A 16,029-nucleotide genomic window follows, 5' to 3' on the forward strand; every position below is an offset into this window, starting at 1 on the left:
AGACGTAATTAAAAAATTTCTAGTTAAGTAGTAAGAATAAGGAATAGTCAGACATAATTATTAAAATTGATGTTCTAGTAGGAAAAATCAATTGTTGACAGGAATAATTATTGAAACTCCTGTAGTAATAACAATCAAGTTTAATGAGGCAAAAACATTTAAATTTTTCTTTAAGTAGTAAAAAATAAATAGATTCAGACGAAAATATAAGAATTTCTGTTATTTGTACAAAAGAAGTAGTAATAATAATATGTAGTCAGACATAAATAATAAAATTTTAATTACAGTAGTAAAAATAAGGAATAATCAGACATAATTACTAAAACTCCTATTCTAGTAGTAAAAATCAAGTATAGTCAGACGTGAATAATAAAATTTCTAGTTTAGTAGTACAAATCAAGTAGAGTCAGACGTAAATAAAAATTTTTCTACTTAAGTAGTAAAAATCAAGTTTAGTCAGACGTGAATAATAAACTTTCTGGTTAAGTAGTAAAAATCAAGTACAGTCATACATGAATAATAAAATTTCTAGTTAAGTAGTAAAAATCAATTATAGTCAGACGTAATTAAAAAAAATTTCTAGTTAAGTAGTAAAAATCAAGTACAGTCAGACGTGAATATTAAAATAGCCTTAGGGACTTTATTTTCTAAATAAATAAATGGAAAAATAAAATTTTGTTATTCCTATGAAAATAGTAAAAATGATTTTTGTTTTTCAACAAGAAGAAAAAAAGAAGAAGAAAAAAAATTGCACTGAAAATCTGTAAATAATTATAGAGAAATCTTGAAGATGTGGATTATAATCAAGAGGATCTGCGATAAAGATGAGAGCGAGTGAGACTTGTGAGAATTGGTGTGAGTGAGAGTTTGAAGGGGTTGAGAAGGTGTGTAAAAGAAGGTACAACCCCGGGGTTTGAGGTACCCCAGCGTGACCTCTGCGGGACGACTGGGAACCCGCTCTCCCGCGGTAAGTTTGAGGGAAGGAGAGGGTGGGTTTTGAAAGAGGAACGGCAGTTGGAGGTGAGGTCGGAAAAGGTAGCAGCAGGTTGACTGTCGGGGGGGAAAAGGGGGAGTTAAAGGGGTGAGTGGGTGGGTTTAAGAGGGTGGGGGTTGCCTAGCTACGGGCGAGACCCGGCCAAGATACTATCCGAGATCTCTCTTGCTTTGGCTTTGGTTTGTCCTCACACTAGCCTAACTTTCTATTTTCGTTTTAATATTCCCATTCCTATTAAAATTATTATTATTATTATTGTCATCATTACTATAATTATTATTATTATTATTATTATTATTATTATTATTATTATTATTATTATTATTATTATTATTATTATTATTATTATTATTATTATTATTATTATTATTATTATTATTATTATTACTTTCATCATTACTATTATTATTTTATTATTTGTATTATTATTATTTATGTCGTCAGAATTTGCCATCCAATCATTATGTATTAGTTTTCGAATCATATTCACTTATGTATAAAATGTGTTGTCATTAAATTAGAATTTTAATTTTCGCTTTTGTTCTACTCTAACACTGCTGCCTTGAAAATATTTTAATAAATTTATTAATTATATACCAAAAACGAGTCAATAATTAATGGGGAAAAATAGGTTTTAATTACTCGTACTCATTATATATTATAAATAAATTTGTTATCGATGTGGTTTAATTTGGTAGCAATTTAGATTTCATTTGGTCCGATTTAGTTTAATTTGGTATAAAATTGATTTAATTTAGTATCAATTTGATCTAATTCTTTATTAATTTGGTGGCACTTTGATTTCATTTAGTATCAATCTGGTACAATTTTTTATCAATTTGGTGTCACTTTGATTTAGTTTAGTATCAATTTGTTACTAATTTTCTATCAATTAGGTCCAATTTGGTAGGAATGTGATATAATTTCGTACCAATTTGATTCAATTTAGTATCAATTTGATACAATTTGTTACCAATTTGCTATCAAATATGTGCAATTTGGAAGAAATTTGATTTAATTTATTTATTAATTTGGTCCAATTTGATATAAATTTTATTTGAATTGGTATTTGTTTTTTTCGTTTATTATCAATTTAGTATCAATTTTATTTGATTTAATATAATTTTGATTACATTTGGTAGAAATTTAGTTTAATTTGGTATCAATTTAGTAGCAATTTAATTTAATTTGGTATCAATTTGATAGCAATTTGATTTAATTTGATATAAATTTTGTCTATGGTAATTTGGTAATTTGGTAATAATAACATTTTAGATAACAAAGCATTTTTGGAAATTTTAAAAGAAAAAGAATTTTATCACTGAATTTACAAATTTTGAAACATTTATTTTTGAATTCGATTTAAATTAATATTTCACATGAATTGAAAATTACGCTTTATAAAGTTGACTAAACTTGTAAATTTAAGTATTTGTAAAAAACAAAAAAAAATTTTTGCAAGTAAATTAACATTGTTTTTTTTTAATTTCAGGAAAATTTTTATTAAATTTTTTTTTCGACTTTTTCTTTACTTTTTATACCAGTGCTGCCCTCGGACGTTTAAGTTTGTAAAGATCTTTAAGAAAGTTCCGAACTCTCTTTCTCGCACCCTCTTTCAACCCTAAGAAATTCACCCCCTGGTAACGCAGCTCTCAAGAATTCATAGTCGGTAATAAACATTTTTTACTTTTTCAAAAAAAAATTTTTTTTTTAATTTTTTCAATTATTTTTCTTTTTTTAACTTTAAAAAAAAATTGGTTTCGATTTTTTAATTCAAATAAAAAATTATTTATTACTGAAATCAATTTTTTTTTCTACACATAAATATAAAGAGTACAATTTCTTGACGAAAAATATTTCGAAAACAATTTTCTCTTTTTTTAATTTTGCAATTTTTTTTATTTTTACCCCTTAAAATAAAATCCAAATAATTGTAACTTTCAAGCACTTTACTTTTTTTCAATTAAAACTTAAATACCGTGGGAAAAAAATACAGAATTTGGAAAATAAATTCTTAAGTTGTATAATTTAAGAAAAAAAAAAGAAAAAAAATATTTTTTTGAATTTTTAATTTTAGAAAAAAAGAAAAGAATCGTCGGTAAGACAGGAAAAGAAGTGCTTTCTTAAAGAAGTGGCGCCGCTGATGTTGAAATCTTAGAAACGATTTAAGAAAAGCTGGGTACGAAAAACAGCCACTAAGAAAGGTGGCGCCGGGAGCAAAAAACCTCGATGATTAATTTTCTTTTTCTTTATTCAAAATTTGAGAAAAAAAATTATGAAAATAGAAAAAAAAAATTTATTTTATTAAATCAAAAATACAAAATCAATATTTTTATACCAATTAAATACAATTTCTCAGAGAAAATATTTTCAAATATTTTTTCGATTTTCATCCGAAAAATCTCCAAATGTTCCAACGTCGCTTTTTCCTTTGTTGCTTCTATGAATCAAAATACGTTTTACATAGGATAATTTTTTTTCAGATTCACTTATTTTGTAGAAAATATTTATTTATTCGTAAAATTATTTATTAGAATTAACTTAAATGTTTTAATATAACATTATTCTGTTGATTTCTTAATTACATTATTATTTATTGTTCAAATAAAAAAAATAATAATAACAATAATAATAATAATAATAAAATTATTATTATTATTATTATTTTTATTGTTATTATTATTTTTTTTATTTTTACTATTATTGCTGTTAATTTCTATCTTTTTATTCAATAAATTAAGGCAAATAAAACGAAAACATTCGGACAATGAATAAAATATTTATTTACTCCAACGTTTCGAAATCTAAATGATTTTCTCTTCAGGTAGTCCAAAAATAGTAATAATTAAATAAATAATTTTATTTTATTTTAAGAGACAATTAATACTCTTACAATTGTGAACAATTATTACACTGAAAAAAAATTTTACTGATTCAAATAACCGATTAATTGACTATTATCAATTAAATATTTACTTGAATCAAATAATATTTATTGGAGTCAATTAAATGGTATTTGAACCAAAAATTTCAGTATTTAAAGCAAATATGAATTGAACCAGTTAATTAAATGCAATAAATATTATTTGATTTAATTAAATATTTAATTGATAATAGTCAATTAATCGGTTATTTGAATCAAGTAAATTTTTGTTCAGTGTAATTACTCATATAATATAAAAAATTGAATAAATAAATAATAAAGAATTTTTTATTTTTTTTTAAATTTTGTGAAAAAAATATTTTATTTATTTAATGATTATATTATTGGACAACTAATACTATTAGACAACTACTTTATTAGGTAATTAATTTTATCAGATAACTATTTTATTACATATTTTTTATTACATAACGAATCTACAAATCTTATCTGTTAACTATTACGTTGAAGAATAAACGAAAATATTTATTACTCAAAAATTAATTTCACTATTAATAAGAATAATTTTATTATTTATAAAATAATTTTTTTTCAAAAAAAAAATTTATTGTTGTCTTTTTTTTGTAAACTTTTTTAATTTCGTTAATTAACCGAAAATTGTTGAGATCGCCTTTGCAATACCAATGCCAATTGCTGTAAACAATTCAGCGAATATATTTTTTCTTTGATTATTATGTTCACTCACCTGTTTCATTTGTTCATTCAATTTACGTCTCTCTTCCTCAAATTTTTTTCTTTCACTCTCCAATTTTTCACTATATTCCTGTTGCGTTATTTCGCCCAATTTCAATTGCACGGCAGTAATTAATTCACCCACTTTTGTATTAGCGGTCAATAAAACACCTTCGAGACTAATTGAAAATTGATTGCTTTCCTTTAAATCCAATAGTTTATCGACAAATTCCATTAAATTCGATTTTTCAATTAAATTATTGTCAGTGATTAATTTTTCAATTTGAATATCAATTGTTTGAAGAATTTCAATTTTAGCGGAGAAATTTATTCCTGGCACTAGTGCTTTATTAATTCGATCGCGAATTGTCGTTAATTCTTTGATTATTCCATTGAGTTTTGTTTTTAATGCACCAGATTTATTTATATCGTCATAGGTTTCTAATTTTTGATCAAGAACGATGCGTAGAGTATTTTGCAGATTGACGAATATTTCCATTGATGATAATTTCTCGCGGATTTGGAATAGGAAAATTGTTGATGCTTCGGAAATGCTTGGATAAACGTTTCTTAGAAGTTGCTCGTTGATGGTTGTGGTATTTTGAATGGCTGTGAAAATACCATTGTCTACCATCTCCGTAGTTATTGGTCCAACTTTTGCTCTTTTGAAGAGGCCGATATTTTGATTGTTCTCAATTAGGAATTGAACGAAATTTCTCGAGGCCACTGACATGTGAATCGAGGTGGTTAAAATTTGTTCGGTCAGAAGATCATTGATGAAATTGAAATCAATTGGACTTGTGTTTAAATAGTCGGGTACTTTTGTAAAAATTAGCGCCATACTGCTGTAACTATTTTTTATATTCTTTTTCAATAAATTTTCCACTGACGACAAAACTGTTAGAAATGGTCTAATATTGTCGTTTAAAATGTCATTGAAATCCACGACCAAAATAATTTTTAGCGATTTCACATTTTGCAGTAATTGGTAAATGTAGAATGCATTAGTGATGTCTTGAATTGGTCCACGATTATCGTCGAAGCCTGGAGCATCCCAAATTGTTAAAGTGGGAAAATTTTTTGACAACCATCTGGTTGGTATCATTGTCTCTGACGTTGAGCCAATTCCAATTTCGGGTCCTGGTGATTGATCGGCTTTCTTCAGTGCCACTGGTTTGAATAGTGACACTCTCTCGCCAATTAATTTATTTCCAATCAAATAATTAATTAGTGTACTTTTTCCCGATCTTGTTAGTCCAATACAAATTGCCACATCTTCATATTTTGCCTCTTGTTTCATGTGCTTTAGTGCAACGTGAAGAGCTTTCTCCAAATGTTTTATGTCGTCAATCGATGGTTCATTTTCAAGAGCGAAAACATTGTTTATTGCGAAAAAAATGATCCATTTTGTTACGAAATGCATTTTCTCCTTTTATTCCAAACTGAAAATTATAAGAGAAATTATTTTTTATTTTGAAAATTGTAATTAAAAAAAATTTAATTCAAACAATCGATTATTTGTTTATTAGCAAATAAATATTTACTCGAATTAAATAATTTTGAAAATCTTAATTTCAATGGAAAAATAATGATTGAATATTAATCTAGAAAATAGTGATTAAATATTTATCTAGAAAATAATGATTAAATATTTATCTAGAAAATAAGTTATTGATGATTTTGAATAATTGTACATTGAAGAAATTCGTAAATAACTTTAATAGAATATTTTTTTGAGTATCTAATAATTTTTAGAGTGAATCAGAATATATTTTAGGGCCAGGGAAAAATACAAAGTTTTGTCTGTAAATTAAGGAAAAAGAAAATTAAATTTTTGTGTCAACCCTCAAAGAAATGGTAATTAAATGATAAATAAAAAATTAAATGGTGATTAATTAAATGGTATTTGCTTCAAATACTGAAATTATTGGTTCAAATATAATTTAATTGGCTTAAATAAAAATCGTTTAATTCAAGTAAATATTTCTTTTATAATAAGTAATCGATTGTTTGAATCAAATAATTTTTCTCAGTGAATAAAATTAATCAAAATACTTACATAGGAATTTTGGAGAACTGCAATTCTGAATTTTAATTGCAATTGTAAATTCTAAATTTTAATTCTAATTCTAATTGCAATTCTGTATTTTAATAGCAATTGTAAATTTTAATTGTAAATTTTAATTGTGAATTTTAATTGTAAATTTTAATTGTAAATTTTAATTGTGAATTTTACTTGTAAATTTTAATTGTGAATTTTACTTGTAAATGTTAATTGTGAATTTGAATTGTAAATTTGAATTGTAAATTTGAATTGTAAATTGTAATTGTAATTGAAAATTTTTACTCCAAATTGCAAATGCAAATTGTCAAGTTTAGTGAGAAAACTTATTCGCCGTTAATTACTCAGTGAAAGAGTGATAGAATTTATTTCGATTGAACACTTTATAATGCACTTCTTATCAGTTAATTGACGCGACTTCCTTGAATGCAATAAATTTCAAATTGCGCACTAAAGCTTCTAATATTTCTCTCCACATTTTATTTGAAAATTATAATCTAAAAACTAAAGGTAACTTTTTTTTAAAAAACACAATTTTTTGTAACGATTTTTTATTTATTATTATTCGAAGTATTTTTTATGTTGTAATTTCTTTATTTTGTGACTAATTAATATTTACAACGCAGATGAGTAAAGAATATTTCTTCTCGAAATGATAATCCACATAAAGACAATTTTAGACAATAAAAAATGATGAATCACATATTATATTCTTAGACAATTCTACGGGAAACTTTATTTCCACACAAAGTGAGTATTTATACAAATAGAAAAATTAATTATTATTTTTGCACATTTGCAATTGTTCAAAGGGGAAAAATTTATCGTAAGTACTTGACGGGATATTTTTTTCTTACAATAGAACAAAAATTGTTTATTAGTTTATTATAATATTTTTTTATTGTTTTGTATTTTATTTTATTTTCCACACCTAGAGAAAAATATTATTTAAATCAAATATATTTTTTATTTGACTTGAATAAACGTATATTTGTCTCAGAACCAACTAGACTTTTTATATTTGTTTGAAGGAAGAATCTGACGGACAGTCAAATCAAAAGTTAGTCCAATGTCATAATTTCGTAATTTAAAAGAAAGAAACAAATTGAATTTTAAATTTGTCTCGATGGAAAGGCGAAGAATTTAATTTTGAATATTTAAAACGATTAAAAGTTGCATTTAAATAAAAATTGCAATTTTCTGTCAATAAGAAACATTTGTAAAATTTTACGTTATTTTAATTAAATCATTTATTAATTACAAAAAATTATAATTTTTATTCAAATATAACTGTAAAATGTTCAAAATGAAGAAAATTAAATTCTACCAGAAAGAATTTAAAATTTAATTTGACTTTTTTTTTAAATACGAAATGATGATATTGGACTAACTTTTGTTCCGATTGTTTGTCGGATTCTTCCTTAAATAAAATTTTTATTCGATATAAATAAAACATATATTTGAGTCAAATAAAATTTTATTTAAACCAAATTAATTAAGTTTTATTTATTTATTAATTTATATTTATTTATTTATTAATTTATTTATAATTATTTATAATTTTTTCACCGAAATTTGATTTTAAATTTCGAAAAAAAGAGTCCAATGACCTTTATCAAATCGTCAACAGTTGCGCCAGCGCGAGCTAGTGGACCCAATTCGATACGAACTTTATTATTATGTACCTTAGCACATTTGACCTCGGTTTTCAATTGATTAATTTCAACTTCGTAATTTTTTTTCGATCGATACAATTCCTCTTCAGCCTCTTTTCTCGTCATTTCGCCCAATTGCAATTTCACCCAAATTATTAATTCCTCAACTTTAGTCATTGCCGTCAAAATAATACCGTGTAAATTAAAATCAAAATGACGACTCTCCTTTAAATCTAACAATTGATCGACAAATTCCATAAACTTTGCCTTTTGCAATAAATTCTTATTAACAATAAAATTCTCAATAGAAGAATCAATTTTTTCAATTGTCAATATTTTACTATGTAAATTTGTCGTTGAGCGTAAAACTTTCTTAAATTGTTCCTTAATGATAAATAATTCCTGATTAATATCAATCAGACGTTCACAACTAACACCATCTTGTTTCATTATTTCAAATTCATTCAATTTATTCCCAAAAATACTGCCAACTAATTTTTGCAATTGATTGAATTCCTTCATCGATGATAATTGTTCGCGAACTTCGAAGAGAAATACTTTTGAACCCTCGGAAATACTGGGTGAGACTTGTTTCAAAATTTTTTCATCCACACCACTTGTACTTTTAATAGCGTCTGTAATGCAATCGTCGATTGCCGGTTCAGTGACATTACCAGCGGCTGCTTTCTTAAAAAAACCGATATTCTGATTATTCTTTATTAAATGACGAATGAATTCTTTTGCCGCTTCGGAAATGTCAATTGCACTACTGGAGAGAAATTGTTCTTTGAGTAATTCGTTGATGAATTTCTTATCAACCCGATTGTCGTGCAATGAATCGGGTACTTTTGTAAATATCACCGCAACACTTGAGAAACAGTCTCTCATTTTTTCCTTCAATATACGTTCGACTGAATTTAAAAGCGATAAGAAAGGTCTAATACTATCGTTTGCAATGTCATTGATATCGGTGACTAAAACAATTCTCGCTGATTTGATATTTTTGAAAAGTTCATTAATATAGAAGGCATTTGTAATATCTTGAACAACACCGCGATTATCGTCGAAACCAGGCGCGTCCCATATTCCCAAACCTGAGAGACTCTTTGAATCCCAACGACTTGGTATTGCCGTTTCGGATGTTGAGCCAATTCCAATTTGTGGTCCAGGCGATGTATCGGCTTTTATCAAGGCCACTGGTTTACATATTGCAACTTTTTTACCAATTAATTTATTTCCTATGAGATAATTGATTAGGGAACTTTTTCCAGATCTTGTACTTCCAATAAATATTGCCGTGTCCTCGTGTCTTGCATAGTTTGTCATATAAGCCGATGCTGTCTTTAGTGCTTGCTCCAAACGTCTCAAATCCTCAAGTCTGTAATTATTTCTCTGACTCATTTTACAATTCGTATGCATTTTTTTTTTTTTTTTTTTGAAATTATTGATAAATTCTCGAGAAAAAATTTCTCATCTCATAGGTAAATAAATACTATAACATGATGATAATGCTCTCTTTGACTGATAAGAATTGATTTTCTTTTCTGAAAAAAAAAGAAATTGAAACAAAAGTTATGAATAATGAATTAATCATATTCGTAATTTTCCTCCTTTCAGAAGAAAGCAAATTTTTTTTTTCTGTACGTTTATCTATACTGCGATAAAATGGTAGTCAATAGATTGTAAACAATAATTTTGCAGACGTTATGTCTGATAACAATGTATGACACAATGGAATATTCTTTTTGTAGCAAAGAGACAAAATTTCTAAGAAAAATAATTTTAAAAAAAGACCTTATTTTTTCTGAGAATGTAAAAAAGCTAAAAAGAATAAAAAATGTTATCTAAATACTAATTTGAAAAGAAAATTTTCTTTTAAAGATCAACAGTAATAATAATAAATAATTTATAAATAATAAAAATAATAATAATTAATACAAAAATTTTAATTCAAATTAAAAATTAATAAAAAAATTAAAATTAAAATTAAAAATTAATAAAAATAATAATAATAAATAAAAAAATTTAAATTAAAATTAAAAATTAACAAAAATAATAATAATTTATTAAAATTAACAATTTTACATTCTTTCTGTCCGTTAAAATCGATTATGTAAATTATTGAAATAACATATACGAAATATCTACATTGGATATTAAGTAATTAACAATAAATTATAAACAATGGAATAATTATATTCACATATTATTTCACATATTTCAATATAGTGGAATAATTTTCATTTCGAATTGTGAATTTTAACTGACCTTGTTAATATCAATATTATCACTACTCGTTAATTTCACACAAATTTATTTATAGAATGTGAAAAAAATTTTTATTCTTTGTTACTTAATCTCACAAGTTTACTTAATTTTATATATTTTGTTCAGAGAATTCGACTATTCAGAAGCACATTATAGACTGAAAGAATTCCAACACAATCACTGAAGATCAACATATTTATCTTCTTATCTATAATCTCTTAAGAGTGGCAGTTATTCTCAACAAACTGAAAAAAAATAATTAGGAAAGAGTAATGAGATAAATCATAGTCGCACTATTTTAGCAATTATTCTACTTCTAATTTCTAATAGATTTTCTATCAAAAAATCGATTTAAGAAGTGAAAGGAAATCTAAATATTTTTTGTACTCGTATCGCACTTTTTTTTGTCTTATGTAAATGGTTTGTTATCAGCACCTTTTTTTTATCAACAAATCAAACAATTTTTAATTCTGTTTTTATTTTTGAAAATAATACATTTTACTGATTGTGCGAAAATTAAAAAAATAATAATAATAACAATAATAGTAATAATAATAGTAATAATAATAACAATGACAAGAATAATAATAATAATAAAAATAATAATAATAATAATAATATTTTTTTTTAATTTTCGAGATTCGGGGAATTTATCCTTCGAGGTTTTAAATATTCGGAGATTTGAATTTTTGGGGTTTTGAATATTTGGGGAGTTGAACTTTCAAGGTTTTGAATTTACAAGTTTTTGAACATTCGCAGGCTTCGCACTCGTCTACTAAAACCTACTGTTTACTACTTTTTTACAATTTGCTACTATTTGAATACTTTTTTAGATTTATGACACTAAATAACTACTTTTTTTTTATTTTTGGGATAAATTTGCATCACACTTTAAATTCGCTAATAGTTGAAATAAGAAAAAATTTCTAAAAATTTTAATAATATTCTTTAAAACGATTCAATTATTCTCAAAAACTTTTCGAAAATCAATGATTTTCAATATCTATACAAATTTTAATAAAATTTCAGAAAAGACTTGATAAAATTCTTCGCAAATATTCAATTTTTTTAAAAGTAATAAAATTTTCACAGAAATTAAATTCTTCAAAATAGACACAATAATAAAATTTTTCACAAAAATTCAATTATTTAAAAAACATTAAATGATAATTTTTTATTTGTGATAATAATTGAATTCCTAAGAAGAATTTTATTATTTTAAAAAAATATTTAATTTCTGCGAAAAATATTATATTACTCTTGAAAATAATTGAATTTCTGCAATAATTTGTAACTTTTCCAAAATTAAATTTTTTTTTCGCGTTTTTAACTAAAATTCTTTTAGAAATGCATTATTTTAAATAATTTTTGAAAAAGTTCTTTTAAAATTCAATTATTTTTAATTGTTTCTAAAAAAAAATCACACTCTAATGCTTTTAATATTCAATTATAATCTGAAATTTTAACTGAAATACATTTTTAAATCAATTTTTATTAGAAAATTCTACTAGAATTCAATTATATTTTAATAGAAAAATAAATAATTTATTCAATAATAATTGAATGTTTCTTTAAATTGGATTCTTTTAACGAATTTTAATCAAATTTTAATGAATAATTGCAGTTTTTAAAGAATACATTAAAAATAATTGAAATTCTGCAATGAGTTCTATTATTTATGAAAATAATTGAATTTCTAAAAAGAATTTAATTATTTACGAAAATAATTGAATTCTTGAAAAAAATTTATTATTTATGAAAATAATTGAATGATTGCAAAGAAATTTATAAAAAAAAATGCAAATAATTAAAGGCTTGCGTTGAATTGTATTAAATTTTTTTTTTTAAATAATTGATCTTTTGGAAGATTGTATTAAAATAAAAGATATTAAAAATCATTGAATTGAGGACAATTTTTGGAAAATAATTGAAATTTATTCAAGAATTTTAATAAAATTTTTGATGAAACTATAAAATTCAATTGTTTTAATTGTTATTCTAACGATATTCTCGAATGTGACGAGGTATGGTGATAGATCATTGCTCGATACATTAATCGTAAACTGATTGATTTAAAATTAAAGAAGTGGAAATATGAGAGCAAGAAAGTGAAGAAATTTTTTACAAACAATTTCACCATCTCAACTTGTATTTTTTATTGGTAAAATTAAACACTTTAGATATATAAATATGGTCCAGAGATAAGTTGTGCAGATGAATTTTAGATTCGTATTTATATGGAGCAGTGAATGTGTTGAATTTCAGAGAGATCGCGCGAGACATGACTGGAAACAGAAATAAGTGAGACTTGAGGAAGTGCGCCCAAGGGGCCTCCAGCCCTTGATTACCAAGATCTTCATCTACATGCTAAACATTGCTCCTCCGCTTTCTGTCTTGAATACTCTTGTACTTATGTATGTATCTAGATCTGTTGAGCCTAGCTTCTCAAAACCTTCCTTCTTGGTAGACTCCCACGGAATTTAACGAACCCCACTCCTACTTACCCCCCTCAACCCACACTCTCTCTTTCTCCTCCTCTCTCTCTCTCATCTCTCTGTTATACCCCAACAGTTTTCGCGAAAATACATTCTCATTCCATCTATGTGATGTTTGCTTAGATTAAATTAACCGACCGGGTGCCTCCCTTTGTTTCCCATTTGGTAGCGGGATGAACTGAAGAAGGGTGCAAAAAAAATTTTCCATTCGATTAACATATATTACTCATATATAGTTAAGAAAATTTTGTTAAATGATAAAATTTTATTAATATTATTATTTACTATTTTACGTCAATTTAAATAATTTTTTGTTATTATTGTTTACCATTGTACTTAATACACCATAATTATTATTCATTATTTCTTATTATTATAAATAATATTATTAACAATCAAATGACAGATTTTAGCTTTCGACTTTCTCCTCGAAAATTCAAAAACCTCAAAGGTTCAATATCCCGAATGTTCAAAACCTCGAAAGTTCAACTCTTTGAAAATTCAAAACTTCTAAAGTTCAAAATCTCGAAAGTTGAACTCTCCGAAAATTTAAAACCTCGAAAGTTCAATTCCCCGAATATTCAAAACCTTGAAAACTCAAATCCCTAAATATTTAAAACCTCGAAAATTCAAAACCTTGAAAGTTCAAGTCCTATTGAATGTTTCAAATCCTTGAAAATTTAAAACTTCGAATGCAGGCTTTACACTCAATAATTAATTTTAAAAAAAGTATCAAAAAGTATCTTTAATACTGAAAAAGTTAGTAAAAAAGTAGCTATCGAAAATTAATTTTTACGAATAAAAAGAAAAAAATTGTTTTAGACGATTCACAAAAATTTAATTCAGTATTTTCATGACTGTTTCCTGATTTCAATCAAAATTATTTATTTCTATTCTAATCCTGATGAGAACTGGTTATATTTTTGTCAATAATAATTGATCCGTAATTTTTCATTTTTTGATCCGTAAAGTCTTTATTTTTAAATATTTCCACTGGTTCGAGCCCTATAAATGTCTCTCAGCAAAAATTGTCACCGTATTAAAATTTAAAATTCAAAAATAAAAAAAAAAAAAAAAAAATAAGCAAAATAGAAGAAAATATGAAAAACAAAAATATTGAATGTATATAATGAAACTGAGGATTAACTCTTTCGATAATTTCTCGTCCTTTCCGGCAACCATTGAAATGATCGGGTCCCGTCGCTCGAAAATTCACCCCGTAATCGACGGACAAAAAGTAATTTCCCATCGAGTTGTACGACAAAAGGGTGATTTTGCATGGGGTCGTTGTCGATAGCCAGTGTACGGTCAACGCCGGGGGGGGAGGGAGGGAGAGATATATATACATAGTGGACCGGTTGCGCGTAACGACCTGAAGTCTCCCTCTATAACATTCTCTCCTCTCTTTATATAGCAGGCTTTACCAACCCCTTAACGAGAAAGCCACGTGTGCGTTCTATGCATAAAACAATAAAGGTGCGTGTATACAAGTGAAATCCAATATGTAGGGCTGTAGGACATTTTTCGATTTTTTTTTAAAATTTATTTTTTTGTATTTTCTCTCTTTTTTTTGACATTTTCTCTCTTCTCTTTTATATAGATCATATTTACCGTCGGTGAAAATGGAATAATGTTCACGCACATTTTCGTAATGCGAAATTCATCGATTAACTATATAAATATGTGAAAGGGGTTGTGTGTGTGTGTATGTATTTATTTCACAATTTTCGAGAAAATTTTGCTCGTTAACACCGTTATATGGGGTCGCCCATCTGTTGTTTATTGAAATTTTCTTTTTTAAGATTTAACGATTTTGGCATATAATAAATATTAACACCTTTTTTTATTCTTGCGTCAATAAAATATTTTTTTTTCTTTCCTCTTTTTGTAAGTACTTAATTTTTACTCATAATTTTCACTTTCATTTAAAAATTTCTCACTTTCACATTGACTTAAAATATTTTCACTTTCAATTTCATGTAAAAATTTTCATTCTGACACTGAAAAAATATTCACTTTCACTTTCAAAATTCAAATGTTTTTTAACTAAGTGAAACTAAAAATAATTTGCGTCAAAGTAAATATTATTTGAGTGAAAGTGAGAATTTTTTAAGTAAAAATAAAAATATTTGAATTAAAGTGAAAGTGCACATTTTTTAGGGAATTCGAAATTATTTTAATAAAAGCGAAAGTATTTTTGATCAAAATTGATAATTTTTTTTGGGGAAAAATAAATTTTTTTGAGTGAAATAAATATTTTTCTCTATGAGTAAAAATAAAAATATTTTAGTCAAAGTGAAAACTTTTGGGGAAATATGAAATTTGTTTAATAACACCGACAATTTTTTGATCGAAATTAAGAATATTTTACGGAAATTAATTTTTTTTTTTAGTAAAGTCAATATTTTTTTCAGCAAAAGTGATAATTTTTTCAACAAAAATAAAAAAATCTTGAGTAAAAATAATAATATTTTAAGTCAAAGTGAAAGTGAGAATTTTGTAGGGAATGTGAAATTTTTGTAATAAAAGTAAAAATTTTTTGATCGAAATTGAGAATTTTTTTAGTGAAACTGCGAATTTTTTTTAATGAATGTAAATATTTCTTGTTTTAAAATAAAATTATTTGAGTGAAAGTGAAGGTGCAAATTTTTCAGAAAATGTGGATTTCTTTTAAATAAAAGCGAAAATTCTTTGATCGAAATTAAGAATTTATTTATTTAAAATAAATTTTTATGAATGAAGTCAATATTTTTTTTTAGTGAAAGTGAAAAATTTCTTGAGTAAAAGTGAAAACTTTTAAAGAAATGTGATTTGTTTTAATAAAAACAAAAATTTCTTTAACAAAATTGAGAATATTTTACGGAAAATACATTTTTTTGAGTAAAGTCAACATTTTTTTTCAGTAAAAGTGATAATTTTTTCAACGAAAATAAAAAATT

At 25.1% G+C, this 16,029-nt stretch overlaps 2 protein-coding genes across 3 annotated transcripts; both read right to left on the minus strand.

The window, feature by feature from the left end:
- Positions 1 to 3,276: 3,276 nt before the first annotated feature.
- On the minus strand, positions 3,277 to 6,814 carry LOC122511117. Of its 2 annotated transcripts, XM_043626178.1 has the most exons (3): positions 6,670 to 6,814; positions 4,624 to 6,052; positions 3,277 to 3,434 (listed from the first exon to the last, which is right to left on the minus strand). In XM_043626178.1, exons 2-3 carry the CDS (start codon positions 6,031 to 6,033, stop codon positions 3,384 to 3,386), a joined length of 1,461 nt encoding a protein of 486 aa, XP_043482113.1. In that variant the 5' UTR covers positions 6,034 to 6,052; positions 6,670 to 6,814; the 3' UTR covers positions 3,277 to 3,383. The 2 variants fall into 2 exon arrangements, with proteins under 2 accessions (XP_043482113.1, XP_043482112.1); XM_043626177.1 differs by lacking the exon at positions 3,277 to 3,434 and having other exon boundaries at positions 4,321 to 6,052.
- A 1,145-nt stretch (positions 6,815 to 7,959) lies between these two features.
- On the minus strand, positions 7,960 to 10,740 carry LOC122511090. The gene is made up of 2 exons (XM_043626140.1): positions 10,596 to 10,740; positions 7,960 to 9,871 (listed from the first exon to the last, which is right to left on the minus strand). The coding sequence occupies exon 2, from the start codon at positions 9,744 to 9,746 to the stop codon at positions 8,238 to 8,240; it is 1,509 nt and encodes a 502-aa protein (XP_043482075.1). The 5' UTR covers positions 9,747 to 9,871; positions 10,596 to 10,740; the 3' UTR covers positions 7,960 to 8,237.
- Between the last annotated feature and the right edge of the window lie 5,289 nt (positions 10,741 to 16,029).

The sequence above is a fragment of the Leptopilina heterotoma genome, unplaced genomic scaffold (assembly GCF_015476425.1).
Source record: "Leptopilina heterotoma isolate Lh14 unplaced genomic scaffold, ASM1547642v1 Lhet_80, whole genome shotgun sequence".
NCBI classification, from domain to species: domain Eukaryota; kingdom Metazoa; phylum Arthropoda; class Insecta; order Hymenoptera; family Figitidae; genus Leptopilina; species Leptopilina heterotoma.